Source organism: Pleurodeles waltl, chromosome 8, assembly GCF_031143425.1.
Source record: "Pleurodeles waltl isolate 20211129_DDA chromosome 8, aPleWal1.hap1.20221129, whole genome shotgun sequence".
NCBI lineage: Eukaryota > Metazoa > Chordata > Amphibia > Caudata > Salamandridae > Pleurodeles > Pleurodeles waltl.
In genome coordinates, this window is record NC_090447.1 from 452,657,033 (window position 1) to 452,673,278 (window position 16,246).

The 16,246-nt window shown below is 43.5% G+C and overlaps 1 protein-coding gene across 1 annotated transcript in view; it reads left to right on the top strand.

The window, feature by feature from the left end:
• Window positions 1-16,246, top strand: part of EIF5B (eukaryotic translation initiation factor 5B) — a 675,161-nt gene that overhangs the window by 454,749 nt on the left and 204,166 nt on the right. Inside the window, exon 14 of the mRNA XM_069204389.1 lies at window positions 13,092-13,233. Coding sequence (XP_069060490.1) covers window positions 13,092-13,233 — 142 coding nt within the window. The remainder of the gene's footprint in view (window positions 1-13,091; window positions 13,234-16,246) is intronic.

Genomic DNA, 16,246 nt, shown 5'->3' on the forward strand with positions numbered 1-16,246 from the left:
ACCCAGGCACTACTTGCGCGCTATGACAGAGCCCACTGGGACGAGATGCAACATCTCATTGAACATCTGCCCAAGGACTTACAAAATAGGGCAAAGCAAGTGGTCGAGGAAGGACAGACCATTTCCAACAACCAGATCCGCTCCTCCATGGACACTGCAGATACAGCTGCACGGACAATTAATACATCTGTAACTATCAGAAGGCATGCATGGCTCCGAACGTCTGGATTTAAACCAGAGATTCAACAAGCAGTTCTCAATATGCCTTTTAATGAAAAAGAACTGTTCGGTCCAGAAGTGGACACAGCGATTGAGAAACTAAAAAAAGATACGGACACTGCCAAAGCCATGGGCGCACTCTACTCCCCGCAGAGCAGAGGGAATTACAGCACATTCCGTAAAACGCCCTTTCGAGGGGGGTTTCGAGGTCAAAGCACACAAGCCAGCACCTCACAAGCCACACCGTCCAGTTACCAGGGACAGTATAGAGGAGGTTTTCGGGGACAATATAGAGGAGGGCAATTCCCTAGAAATAGAGGAAGATTTCAAAGCCCCAAAGCCCCTACTACTAAACAGTGACTCACAGGTCACTCACCCCCTCCACACAACACCAGTGGGGGGAAGAATAGGTCATTATTACAAAGCATGGGAGGAAATCACTACAGACACTTGGGTTCTAGCAATTATCCAACATGGTTATTGCATAGAATTTCTACAATTCCCTCCAAACATACCACCAAAAGCACAAAATTTAACAACACACCATTCCAATCTCCTGGAGATAGAAGTGCAGGCACTATTGCAAAAGAATGCAATCGAATTAGTGCCAAACACACAAATAAACACAGGAGTTTACTCACTGTACTTTCTGATACCAAAGAAGGACAAAACACTGAGACCAATCCTAGACCTCAGAGTAGTGAACACTTTCATCAAATCAGACCACTTCCACATGGTCACACTACAAGAAGTATTGCCATTGCTAAAACTGCACGACTACATGGCAACTTTAGACCTCAAGGATGCTTATTTCCATATACCAATACACCCATCGCACAGGAAATACCTAAGGTTTGTATTCAAAGGAATACATTACCAATTCAAGGTACTGCCTTTCGGATTAACAACCGCACCAAGAGTCTTTACCAAATGTCTAGCGGTAGTCGCAGCACACATAAGAAGGCAGCAGATACATGTGTTCCCATATCTAGACGACTGGCTAATCAAGGCCCATTCGTTAATAGAGTGCTCAAATCACACAAATCATATCATACAAACCCTCTTCAAACTAGGGTTCACCGTCAATTTCACAAAATCCAAAATTCTGCCACGCAAGGTACAACAATACCTGGGAGCCATAATAGACACATCAAAAGGAGTAGCCACTCCAAGTCCACAAAGAATTCAAAATTTCAACACCATCATACAACGCATGTATCCAACACAAAAGATACAAGCAAAGATGGTATTACAACTCCTAGGCATGATGTCATCATGCATAGCCATTGTCCCAAACGCAAGACTGCACATGAGGCCCTTACAACAATGCCTAGCATCACAGTGGTCTCAAGCACAGGGTCACCTTCTAGATCTGGTGTTAATAGACCGCCAAACTTACCTCTCGCTTCTGTGGTGGAACAACATAAATTTAAACAAGGGGCGGCCTTTCCAAGACCCAGTGCCACAATACGTAATAACAACAGATGCTTCCATGACAGGGTGGGGAGCACACCTCGATCAACACAGCATACAAGGACAATGGAACGTACATCAAACAAAACTGCATATCAATCACCTAGAACTTCTAGCAGTTTTTCAAGCACTAAGAGCTTTCCAACCAATAATAGTTCACAAATACATTCTCGTCAAAACAGACAACATGACAACAATGTATTATCTAAACAAGCAGGGGGGGACGCACTCCACGCAGTTAAGCCTGCTAGCACAAAAAATTTGGCATTGGGCAATTCACAACCAAATTCGCCTAATTGCACAGTTTATACCAGGGATACAAAATCAACTCGCAGACAATCTCTCTCGAGATCACCAACAGGTCCACGAATGGGAAATTCACCCCCAAATTCTGAACACTTATTTCAAACTCTGGGGAACACCTCAGATAGACTTGTTTGCGACAAGGGAGAACGCAAAATGCCAAAACTTCGCATCCAGATACCCACACAAACAATCCCAAGGCAATGCCCTATGGATGAACTGGTCAGGGATATTTGCTTACGCTTTTCCTCCTCTCCCTCTCCTTCCTTACCTGGTAAACAAACTCAGTCAAAGCAAACTCAAACTCATATTGATAGCACCAACTTGGGCAAGGCAACCCTGGTACACAACGCTGCTAGACCTATCAGTGGTACCCTGCATCAAATTGCCCAACAGGCCAAATCTGTTGACACAGCACAACCAAAAGATCAGACACCCAGATCCAGCATCGCTGAATCTAGCAATCTGGCTCCTGAAATCCTAGAATTCGGGCACTTACAACTTACCCAAGAATGTATGGAAGTCATAAAACAAGCAAGAAGGCCATCCACCAGGCACTGCTATGCAAGTAAATGGAAGAGGTTTGTTTGCTACTGCCATATTAATCAAATACAACCATTACACACAACTCCAGAACATGTAGTGGGTTACTTGCTTCACTTACAAAAATCTAACCTAGCTTTCTCTTCCATTAAGATTCACCTTGCAGCAATATCTGCATGCCTGCAAACTACCTATTCAACTTCCCTATATAAAATACCAGTCATTAAAGCATTCATGGAGGGCCTTAGGAGAATTATACCACCAAGAACACTACCTGTTCCTTCATGGAACCTAAATGTTGTCCTAACTAGACTTATGGGTCCACCTTTTGAACCCATGCACTCCTGCGACATACAGTTCCTAACCTGGAAGGTGGCATTTCTCATCGCCATTACTTCCCTAAGAAGAGTAAGCGAGATTCAGGCGTTTACTATACAGGAACCGTTTATACAACTACACAAAAATAAAGTCGTCCTAAGGACCAATCCTAAATTTTTGCCAAAGGTTATTTCACCGTTCCATCTAAATCAAACAGTGGAACTTCCAGTGTTCTTTCCACAGCCAGATACCGTAGCTGAAAGGGCACTACATACATTAGATGTCAAAAGAGCATTAATGTATTACATTGACAGAACAAAAAACATCAGAAAGACTAAACAACTCTTTATTGCATTTCAAAAACCTCACGCAGGAAACCCAATTTCAAAACAAGGTATAGCCAGATGGATAGTTAAATGCATCCAAATCTGCTACCTTAAAGCTAAACGACAGCTGCCCATTACACCAAGGGCACACTCAACCAGAAAGAAAGGTGCTACCATGGCCTTTCTAGGAAACATCCCAATGCAAGAAATATGTAAGGCAGCCACATGGTCTACGCCTCACACATTCACCAAGCACTACTGTGTAGACGTGTTATCCGCACAACAAGCCACAGTAGGTCAAGCCGTATTAAGGACATTATTTCAGACTACTTCCACTCCTACAGGCTAATCCACCGCTTTTGGGGAAATAACTGCTTACTAGTCTATGCAGAACATGCGTATCTACAGCGACAGATGCCATCGAACTGAAAATGTCACTTACCCAGTGTACATCTGTTCGTGGCATCAGTCGCAGTAGATTCGCATGTGCCCACCCGCCTCCCCGGGAGCCTGTAGCAGTTTGGAAGTTACCTTCAATTATTTATATATGTATCATCTCAACCTTAAATAGGTGCATACTTAGTCACTCCATTGCATGGGCACTATTACTACAATTCAACTCCTACCTCACCCTCTGCGGGGGAAAAACAATCGAAGATGGAGTCGACGCCCATGCGCAATGGAGACAAAAGGAGGAGTCACTCGGTCCCGTGACTCGAAAGACTTCTTCGAAGAAAAACAACTTGTAACACTCCGACCCAACACCAGATGGCGAGCTATTGCAGAACATGCGAATCTACTGCGACTGATGCCACGAACAGATGTACACTGGGTAAGTGACATTTTCAATACTGTATAAAGGGTCCAGGGGCTCCTCAATGAGTAGACAAAGGCTTGCTATGCAATCCCAAAGTGCTCTATTTGGAGGTAGTGTGGTCGAACAGCCTTAGGCTTAACACTGAGGAGTGCAAGACATTCACAGATGCACACAATAGTCAGTAAATGAAACGTGTAACTCAAGAAGTAGATCCACACCAATTTATAAAAATAGCAACTATCTTTATATATATTTAGACCAAAAGAAAATTGTTCAGGTAAGTACGTTTTTAAATATAAATTATTTTCATTTTAAAAAGTGGACAGTGCAATTTCTGAATTCTGTAATGCTTTGGGAGAAAAAACAAGTTCTGCAAACATTTAGAGCACAGCGACTTAAGACTAATCTCTAGGAGTTAAGGTGAGTGGTGGGTAAGGTCCAAGGCAGCACTGAGGTGGCTGAGTGCAGAATGCAAAACAGCTTTGGGTGCCCAATACATTTGAATAGAGATCGATCACTGCAAAAAGAGGATGCAGGCTCTGGCCAGGAAGCCAGATCGGCTGAACCAATAGCAGGGCACAGGCCTCAAGATGCACAAGTAGGCACCTTTGGTCCTCTTCTTCATGGCTCAGGGGTAACTGGAGCAGAGGTATCTTCAGGTGTCAGGTACTCTTTACCGGAGCAGTTGCTCAGTGGGAGGGGAGATGGGGGGGGGGGGGTGAGGGGTGCTATGTGCAGAGGCTGCTGGCTTCACCAGTGAGACCAGGAGGTGTGAAGCCACGATGGACTAGGACTCTGGAGAGCTGTGGAACCTTGTTGGCAACAGTGGCCCACTTCAACACGGACCAGAGGCCACGGGTGCAGTGGTGGCTTACGATGTTGGGTTTTGGTGGTTCTGGGAGATTCACAGTCCTTTCTTTGGAGTTATGAGGAAAACCGGTCCATATTCTCAGGAGGTCTTGAGTCTTTATTGAAGGCAGGCAGTCCTTCTGGGTTTCTGGAGTAAGTTGCGGGATGAGTCAACTTTGGTGCAGATTTCGACGAGGGATGCAGACATGCTTGTGGGGTTGATACCAGGCCAGCTGCTTCTGTTTTTTCCTCTTCTGCTTTTGCAGCTCTTTAGCAGCTCTGGTCTTCTTAGGTCATCAGGATCTGCTCTCGTGCCAAGGGCTCCCCTAAATGCTGAATTTAGGGGTGTTTCGGAAAGTGTAGGGTAGTAGCCGGTGGACTACTTACCCCTGGGGTCACTACACCCCTTATATGACCACTTTGTGGGAGATGGGCCCAACCCTGTCTCAGAATTCTTAAATCTGCTAACACCAAGATGGCAGATTCTGAAATGTGGTGTCCACATCAGGCAGCTCACCTTAGGGGTGGGACTGACCAGAGAGCTGGACACATCTCTCTGAATACTAATGTCAAGGTGCCAGATGGGGCCTTGGAGCAGGGGAGGGGCATCTCCCTTGTGAGGTAAGCCATATCTGCATACCAAGGGCTGTGGGCTTCTTCGAAGCTCCCCGCCTTTGGATGCAGACTTGCAGATTGTCCTTTTGGGTGGGAGGGTGTAACACCCCTTCCAGAGCAGACTTTGTAGCTGACTGCCTGAGAGCACTGGCTCTCACCTTAGAAGGTCAAACCCTTGTCTGGTGGTGTCAGGCTGGCTCAGACTAGTCCGCAAGCAAACCAGCGGCTGGTAGGTTTTCAATGGGGATACTTTAAAGTGCCCTCTGGGTGCGTGTGTTGATAAATCCATCACTGTGGTCTGTGAGGGTTTATTATTCTGAGATGTTTGATTCCAAACATCCCATGGTTCAGAGAAGCCTTCTTGTAGCTTGGAAGCTTGTATTGACCAGAGTCCAACGTATGCATTTACAATGACTTCCCTGCCAACTTTCCATGTCTAGGAATTGACAGACATGGCATATGCATATCTGCTCTTGCTGAGATGCCCTCGTATGTGATATAATGTACCCTTCCTTATAGCTAGAAGGCCTGCTGTAGGGGTGTCTTACATGTACTGCATTCAGTGTTAGGGGACATGGCACACAGACTGTGCCATGTCGTATTTTCACTTCTGTCTGCACTAAGACATGCAGCCTGCAATGGCAGCCTGTCATGTGCTTAGTGAGGGGTCCCTTAGAGTGGCACACTTTGTGCCACAGCCCTTGGGGACCCTCTTTAGTACCTCAGACCCTTGGCACCAGGGGTACCATTTACTAGGGACTTACAGAGGGTACTAAAGGAGTTGCCAATTGGGAGAACAATTGTACAGTTTTTTGGAAAGAGATCAGGCACTGGAGACCTGGTTGGCAGGAATCCAGCTCACTTTCAGTCCAAGTCCCATCAGGTATCAGGCAAAAAAGGGGTGGGGGTAACCATGTCAAAAAGAGGCACTTTCCTCAATTATCACTTGGCTAGTCATTCTCACAGTTCATTACAGTACCTGTTCTGCCAGATAGAAGTTAAGAATTTGCAACACTTTTGCTTTATTGGAAATTTGGAAAGGTAATACCTTGCAGCCTGTTCATACCTCCTCTAAACAGTTCTCTGTTTTCTGATGCAAAGGGAGTCGCAAAAAAATGGTTAGGCCATCTGAACTACTTCATCTCCACTGAATTTCTTTTCACAGGTACTGCTTAGTATACCATGTTTGACAAGGTAAGGATATTTACCTGTGAAGTTAGTTCCTTGTGAACGACTCCTCTTGCTTTACTTACAATCTGCCCTCTTATCCAAGCTGAAAAGGTCAAATGTAGAACTGTAGAACTGTATGAAGATGTTGATGTGTGGTTTTCATCGCAGTTACCTCAGGTCTCATTTAAGCATAGTCTCCCAGTGTAGTAGTTTAAATTGAGTGTACCACATGTCAAGTGATTCATAGTCCTTTGACAGCTCTAGGTTGGCTAGTTTAGAGGAGGAGTCCAGGCTGAAGAACTGCTTTTTGGAATAAGGAACATTTTCTTATTTCTGTTGTCATCTGCCAGGCAGAGTCGAAATTCAAGTTGACCGATTTATAAGCTGTAATTCAGATCAGTACAAACACCTCCAAGGAAGCAGTGTGGTCAAATTTAGGTGGTCCAATGCAGTAGTTGCTCTCTGTGAGGAACCCCGTGCACTGTGGGATTTGAATATATTTTAAGCCATATTGGCTAAACCCATGTTATATTTTATATATGCCTTAAATGCAAACTGCATATGAAAAGGCCTGACTAAGCACCAAACAAGATGTATACAAATTATAAATGCCCTTTCTGGCATCCCTCTTGTCACTTTACTCCACACACCACTTGCATTGAGATTCACAAAAGCATTTTTTTGTTGTTGCTGTTTTTCTTCTAAAAATTCCCTTATTTCTGAGCCCGTTGTAGTCAGCTGTGCTCCTTCTAAGGTGCTTATGTTGAGCCCTGGCTGCATCTCATAGCACCTGATTCCAGCTCCACCATTCTCGTTTGAGATGGGTAGAGGAGTTGAGACATGAATCATTGTTTAAGAAGAAAGTAAATTTGTTTTGTACACAAATCCTATTGTTCCTAAAAACATCTGTCCAGGTCTGGCTCCGAACTGTGAATCTAGGATGTTTGCCCTGATGCTGGATTTGAAACTGTGCTGTTCTGCTCATGAAATACTCCTGATTTGTGGATAAATTGAGATCTGCACTCCGCTTTCCTTTTCACATTAGTGGTGAAAATGTTGCTAAGCCTTACTTAAAATACTTGCATTTATGGCCTCTGCATTTTCCAACTATGTACATACAAAGTATGTTGTTTTTAACAAAAAAAACTCTTAAAAAAAATTAAACTGTAGTATGGTCACCACTGTGGTGTCAGAAATTTGCAGTATCGCATTGTATTCTTCAGCACAGGATGCAGTATCGCATGTTATTTTTAAGCACAGGACATACAGAGGCTCCAGAAGAAAAATCAATTAGAAAATGAGCCTGTTCGCACAACAGGCAACAGCAATGTTTCCTGCACTTCAAGGGTAGGAGATGCCATATGAAAGGAAGCATTTTAATACCTAAATGAATCCTGTCTACCTCAGCCTTCTTCACTGGGCCGTAGTTTGCTGGACTTCCTGTCTTCTCTACAGAAGATTACCTTGGACCTTTTTGTGCTTCAGAGTTTTGAGTCATAATACATTTTTTTTTTTACTTCCCCAGCAATCTGCGTCCTTTCCTTGCCTCTACATACTGTCTCTGTACAGCCATCTTAATGCAAGAATTAGCCTCAATATTGAAGAAAGAAGGCATGGAAAAGTGTTCTGTATAGGGAGCATACACTCTGTAACCGTGGGGATTGAGAATAAGGTAATCAAAAAAGGGCAGTTCAAGGTGATAGCAGTTGTTTTGGACAAATCATGAAAGACTGGGCCATAATAAACATGCAGGTCGTACACTACTCTGCCCCCATTTCTAAGAGACATTGTCTTGCAGTTCATAGAAGGTAGAAAGTGCTACTGTTTTGAACTAAAAATCATTCCAGAGTTACTCCAAAAATGTTTCTCAGTAGTGCCACTTGCTGGAAGGCTGTGGGGGTTTAGAAGACTTTCAATACCTTGACAACTTAATGATCTACTAAAGCTCTCTGTGTGCAGCAGAGGCATGCATATAAACAACTTGCACACACTTTACAGCTTTGTGTATTTTTTAACATGTCCAAGTTGTCCGTGATCCCACCATATTATATTCGGGGCATACGATTTCTTTGAACTTATTTCCTTCCCGTGGAGAAGGCAGTGTACATCAAGTAAGTGGTCTTTCTGTTTTTGTACTGAAGCAAGGTGGCCCTCTTTATGATCCTTCTTAGGAGAATGCCCTATTTTCAGACAGACTTATCTATAGAGTTGTAAATGATTCTTGTCAACTGCCGGACCTAGAGAGGTGGATTGCATAGAAAATTCTTTTGAAGGATAGTTCTCCAAATGTCGGTGACCTCTGAAGACGTTGACAAAGAGGCATCATTGGTCAGTAAGGGGCTTAATGTAAGGACTTTCATCAGCTGCCTTCAGTCTTGGTCATTGATCAGTAAGGGGCTAAATGTAAGGACTTTCATCAGCTGCTTTCAGTCGTGGTAGAGAAACAAACATCCCATAAACCTGATATAGCCTTGTGTGATATGGCTGCCTGTGGGACTCTTCTGGCATCTAGAGGGAGAGCATTTAAGCAAATATGGATCCCAGTTTTTTTCTCTCAGTATACTGTGATAGGGACGGGAAGGTGCTTGGAGGCTGGCCAGGAGGAAAAAAGTTGAAAAAAGAAATAAACAGAAAAGAAAATAAAAACTTGGAGGAATAGGGGAGGAAGAGAGATGCACCGAGACTACCAAAATGTTAGTGGCGCAAGCAGGGTAACTAGTACAGAGAATGGGTTTGTATGCTGTGGAGAGAAGGGCTCAGGAAGAAAGAGGAGATCTAGAGAGGGTGATTAAGGGGTGGTTCCCCTTCACCTACAAGTAAATGAAGAAAGAAACTAAGGTATACTAAGGAAAATGGGGGAAGAGCTAAGAGGAAACTGTTCCGACTACTGTGTGCACAATGCCTGCTCTAGATCATAAGCTGTATTCTGTGGTGGTCCCTTCCTGTCGCTGGCCACAGCTCCAGTAATACAACACTGTAGCCCTTTAATCTATCTCCACTGTGAGATTTACCTTTTTACTGATCCTTCCAAATCTTGACAGTCTGAGCCACGCTCCTGCAGCTACTTATTGCCCACATTGTACACCCCTCCCTGCTTCATCACATCCCACCTCTCGTCTTTCATCCCACTTACCTTCGTTGAACTCCCATTTTCATACAGAAGACCTCTGATTATCTTGTTCAGTGCCTGAGCCCATAAAGGCACAAAAGTTAGAAATACTTTACGCCACATTATATAACCAAGAGCATAGTTATGGTTTGCATCACTGTGCAACTTTGTTGGAGAACCTGAAGCACTCTGGCACCTTGCACCAGGTTATACAAATGTGATCTGAACAGAACATGCTATACCTGCGTGGAGCAATGAAGTATGGCAGGGCTGCTCAAATTTCTGCTGTATGTTTGTCTGCATTTGGTGCTTTAGAATTTCGGTGCCTTTTTTCCAAAGAGCAATCCTTGGGGTGTGGTAACTGTGCTAATCCTAGCTATTGTGTTTTCAAGCTCTTGCATTTCTAATATGGTGTAGGCTCAGCACATGCTTCATGGGCACATGTGAAGTTCACATATCTTGTTTCAGAAGCGGTTGTGCAAGCTTTTGCTGCCCTGCTCTAATATGGAAACACCCCAGAAGCACAAGTAGCAAGGCACAAATGCCATCTGATGTCTTCAGACACTTCTGCATCTTTCTTCCTATCATTGCTACCCTTTGCTTCATTGCCTTGCTTCCTGCTTTTGTTATCCCTCTTTCACCCCTTGAGCTGCTCCTCAAACTCATCCTCAATTGTATACACATGCTTAAAACATTCACTCTCCAGTGATTCCCTTAACACCCCTATCATACATGCCACATCAGGATTTTGTGACTTCAACCTTTTGGGATTCCTCCTCAGGAACTCTGTCACAAGTGATCTACCAGCAGGCGAAACCTTCAGGTCAGGACTGTCCTAGGAGCTCACCTCTTACATTCAGTAAATCAGAGGTTGCTCACCAAAGCATCCTGCTTCTTATTTCGACCCATTAACACTTATGTTACTTTCTGATGTTGTTTCCTTACTCTCAGAACCATACATAACTCATCAAATGTACCTACCCACTATGGAGGCCTGCATTGTGGGGAGAATTGTCTAATTGCAAGAAATACAAATCTAAGTTCTTGTTCAAGTCTCAATTTTTAAACTTGCAATACGGTTTGAAAATGACCAGTACGCTGCCCTTAAATAGTCTTTCCTTCCGCAGGTGGCATCCAGTGCTGGAGTAAAGTGGGAACCAGCTGTTGTTCCCATTTCTTGTAGCTGTTCCTGATCTGGATGGAGTATGCGCCTTTCCGTCTGACTGTTTTTAATTGTGGTTAGATGCTGTGTGCTGTACGTTCAGTGCACTGCTGCACTTCCAGTTCTCTTGGTCATGAAAAGGTTCAGCCTCCAGGTGGTGCAGCCAAGTGGTAATGGCTCACTTCACGGCTGCTAATCACTATCTGTAAACTGTTTGTCCTGCTGGGACTGGTTGGAAGTCAAATGGAGCGGAATGGCTGGAAGCTTCTGACCAAGATTAGCAACAGACAGTGGTACATTCAGGTGTCACTTGACATATTTCTGAGGGATAAATTGAGATTTAAGCGTTTTTTGGCTCAAACTATTTGCCTTGATGAAATGTGTTTTGTACTAATGTCAGGTACGTCTGTATATTTATACATTAATCATGAATACAACGTAACTGGTTTTGACATTTAATAAATATTTATTACTTCTCAACTAAACCTGTGTTATCAACCTTAAATGACAAAAGATTGAGATAAAACTGCAAGGATTCAAAGTTATGCTGTGCTTGTTGCGAGCAGTGGAGTCCTTAAGTGAACCATTTTACCTGACTTTAACTACATAGGATAAATAAGCCTTCTTAAAAAAAAAATAAAAAAACATTTACCCACAAAGCTGTTTATCATATAATCTGAGCTATCAAATCTGCCACTGGAGATTTTACACACACACACACATGCGCATTAACCCCCAAGCTAACTTAAAATACAGTCTGTGTATCCAATTAGGTAAGAAGGAATAGCTTTACTAACTCTTTTTCCATGTTGCCAATTTCTTTGCAGCTAAAGCTTCTAAAACTTAATGCATCATATAACTCAGTGAAAGCCCTGCAAGACCCCTCCTTATTTTCTGCTCACTTTTGCGGGTTTTCTGAATAATTGATTGTTTTCCCCATTTCCAGCACTAATGTCATCAGAATTGCACTTAAGCCGTACATACAAGCTTTCTATAACATTTTTACACCTTAGCTGTCCAGGATGGAAGAGAAGTTATATAAGTTTGACTCCAAGATGTCTTTTTTAACATACATATTTTTTGAGCTTCCACGATTATAGGTATGATAGTCATAGTTTTTGATTAGTCTTTCCTTGTAGATTGTGTTATTTTAGTAGAGAGCATGTCTGTGTACAAAAGATATGTTTAAAGCTTACAAAGAAAAATCTGGAGGTATCAGTTGCCAACTAATTCCAGAAGACGTAAGTTTGCATTGTTTAGCGAGCAATCTGTTTTGTGTATCTGTCATGGAGCTACATCGGCTTCCGTTAGCCGGCAAATAAATGTAGGCTGAGTTGAGGAAGGAGACAAGGTTTGGTTTGCAGTCTTGCACTATTTTCATTTCTGATTGAATGATTTCTTCCTCAGCTCCTCAAAAGATATGTAATCTGCAAGGACGACATATGCGTGCTTTTAACTGTCTATCCTACCAGTTCTCTGCTGTTGTGTTAGTTATTATGTTCCCAGTTCCCTTCTTTCGTCTCAAGAATCTGCATTTTGAGTAAATCTTTGTTTAGTCTTCAGCACCATTGAACCACCACCGCAGCCCACTGTTGTTCTCCACAATTCCTTTCCAATTGAGATTGCATACGTGTTTTCTGCAGAATTGATGTCTGCGGTACAGTGGGTACTTTGTATAGGGTGGCTTTGGAAGCACCTGGGAGGGCTTCATTTTCTCGTTTCACTTTTGTACTTGTTCTGTTGCCATCCACCAGTCGTATTTTGATGTGTTGTATTGGATGAAAGAGGCTTAAAAATAAGGGCACAAAGTAACTACAACAATGTGTACCATGTTTTAATTCCCTTCATTGTTGGTTAAACATGGTTCTTATTCTCAATTCAATGTTTCTTCTTATATAGAATGCCTTACAAGACAAAGTATAGGATAAGTTGAAATTCAAACAATATACCTACTATAACGCAATAACTAACGTTTTGTGCCTGAGGTTTTTCTACCATTGTGTCATTGATAGTTAAACATTTATGATTTAAGAACTCTATGTATTAGAAGCTCAAATATCTTTGGAATCAATGTTTCCATATTGAATTAAGCACTTGTACAATGACAGGATCTTAAAAATGTGTTGTCTTTTTATTCCATTTCTTTCCTACCATTTACCCTGTGCAAACCCTACATTCTCACTAAAGTAACTTGAGGAACCGAGGAAGCTCTCTATGTGATATTGCCATTCTCGTAGTGGACATCATGCATGGTTTAGAACCTCAAACAATAGAATCTATAAACCTGCTGAAAACTAAGAAGTGTCCTTTTATTGTTGCTTTGAATAAGGTAAGCTTATTATAAGGCTTTACTTTCTGCTTAAAAATGAGGCTTTTCTTTTTTTTAATTTTTTTAACTGTTTGATGTTTGGCCACAGCTTCTTCTTGACTGAAACGTGATTGTGGTTTTCATGAACAATTAATTTTGTCTACAGAGCTAAAGCTACCCTAGATTTAATGTTAGGATTGTTGGACATCTATTCAATTTTTTCTACTTTATAGTTAAAGCCCAGTGTCACATAAGTATTTATTAATCTTAACAACATAGTCCTCACAATGTACATTTTAGTCTCTGACTTATTTTTGGAGCACACAGTTGACCTTGGGGCATTAGATCATCGTACTTCATTAGTGACAGGTTAATAGAGTACATTTGAATCAGTCATACATCTTTGCAGGGAATGGGAATGGGAATAGGCGCTAGAATTCCCCCAGCTCGTTTCTCGAAACACTTGCTTAAAAAATATGGCATTTTGTTATGCTCAACGGGTTTTACCTGACCCTTGCCCAGTTAAATCGCTATTTCCCTGAAGCACAACTTAGCTGTTCACGCTGTCATACATCAGACATAGATCTTTGTCATATGTTATGGTCCTGCTAGGCGCTGTAGAGCTACTGGCAGCTGATCTACATCACACTGGAGGATGTCATAGAATTGCCAAATATTCATACATGGGAAGCTGTGCCTTAGGCACCTTTAAACGTAAATAAAACAAAGTATAAAGTGTGCACCTACTTTGTGGCCCTGGCTCTTCTACTTGCCATATGCGTGCTCACACATCCCATTTGTTATTTCAATCCCACCCACTAAACCCTGCTCCCCTTGCAATGCAAATCTGGGCGGACCTCTTGGACTCCTCCCATCTCACGAACACACTTGCCCAATAACCATACAACCACCTGCTTTAACAGACCTGCTTGACAGGTACACCCACCTACATTTGCAAATCCCTTACCCAATTGAACCAGGCTGCCACCGCCCCCTCCCATTTTCTCCTTAGTTCTCCACTTCACCCCTCATTGACACCTTTGCTATAGTATGGCAGTAACATTTACTTGCCCTCTGCTGATTGCTGCTCACGTGAAGAATCAATATTTGGAAAGTAGCCCTGTAACGGCTTCAAGTTTTCGTGCACAAATGTCCTATGTTGTAAAGCCTAATAAACACATTAAAAAAAATGGTAGCTAACATCACTACGTGTTGCACAGTCATAGACTGATGGAATGTTGATTGTATGTGAACTTGCTTGTAGGAAAGTACCCTCTTTTTTGGCATGGTTACCACCATTTTCTGCCTGTTGTCAGTGTGTTTGACTGTGTCTACTGGGATCCTGCAAACCAGGACCCCAGTAGTTTTGCTCTCTCCTGTAAATTGTACCTTTTTCTTCCCGCAGTCGGCACACTGGTTTTCCCCCCCCCAAATAAGTCCCTGGTATATGGTACATAGGTACTGTAGGAAGTTGGCTCTGTATGTACTATTTCAAAGTAAGAAATAGCATGCACAGAGTCCAAGGGTTCCCCTTAGAGGTAAGATAGTGAAAAAAAGAGATAATTCTAATGCTCATTTTTTGTGGTAGTGTGGTCGAGCAGTAGGCTTATCCAGAGGGTAGTGTTAAGCATTTGTTGTACACACACAGGCAATAAATGAGGAACACACACTCCAAGACAATTCCAGGCCAATAGGTTTTTATATAGAAAAATATATTTTCTTTTATTTTAAGAACCACAGGTTCAAGATTTATAAACAATACTTTAAATGAAAGGTATTTCACTAAGGAACTTTAGGAACTTTGAATTAGCAAAATAGCATATACAGTTTTCACACAAATGGCAATAAGCTATTTTAAAACTGAACACTGTGCAATTTTCAACAGTTCCTGGGGGAGGTAAGTGTTTGTTACTTTTGCAGGTAAGTAAACCACCTACAGGGTTCAAGGTTGGGTCCAAGGTAGCCCACCGTTGGGGGTTCAGGGCAACCCCAAAGTTACCACACCAGCAGCTCAGGGCCGGTCAGGTGCAGAGATCAAAGTGGTGCCCAAAACGCATAGGCTTCAATGGAGAAGGGGTGCCCAGGTTCCAGTCTGCCAGCAGGTAAGTACCCGCGTCTTCGGAGGGCAGACCAGGGGGGTTTTGTAATGCACCCTGGGGGGCACAAGTCAGCACAAAAAGTACACCCTCAGCGGCACGGAGGTGGCCAGGTGCAGTGTGCAAACAGGCGTCCGGTTTGCAATGTAGTTCAATGGGAGACCCAGGGGTCTCTTCAGAGATGCAGGCAGGCAAGGGGGGGCTCCTCGGGGTAGCCACCACCTGGGCAAGGGAGAGGGCCACCTGGGGGTTGCTCCTGCACTGGAGGTCGGATCCTTCAGGTCCTGGGGGCTGCGGGTGCAGTGTCCTTACCAGGCGTCGGGTTCTTAGAAGCAGGCAGTTGCAGTCAGGGGGAGCCTCTGGATTCCTTCTGCAGGCGTCGCTGTGGGGGCTCAGGGGGGTCAACTCTGGCTACTCACAGGCTCGCAGTCGCTGGGGAGTCCTCCCTGTAGTGTTGGTTCTCCACAAGCCGAGCCGGGGGCGTCGGGTGCAGAGTGCAAAGTCTCACGCTTCCGGCGGGAAACAAATGTTCTTTAAAAGTTACTGCTTTGTTGCAAACATGTTTCTTCTTTAGAGCAGAGCCGCTGTCCTCGGGAGTTCTTGGTCCTTTTAGATGCAGGGTAGTCCTCTGAGGCTTCAGAGGTTGATGGACCGTGTGTAACGTATAGCTGTTGCAGTTTTTCTCGAAGTTGGGAGACAGGCCGGTAGAGCTGGGGCCAAAGCAGTTGGTGTCTCCGTCTTCTCTGCAGGATTTTCAGCTCAGCAGTCCTTCTTCGTCTTAGGTTGCAGGAATCTCGTTAACTAGGTTCTGGGAGCCCCTAAATACTCGATTTAGGGGTGTGTTTGGGTCTGGGGTGTTAGTAGCCAATGGCTACTAGCCCTGAGGGTGGCTACACCCTCTTTGTGCCTCCTCCCTGAGGGGAGGGGGGCACATCCCT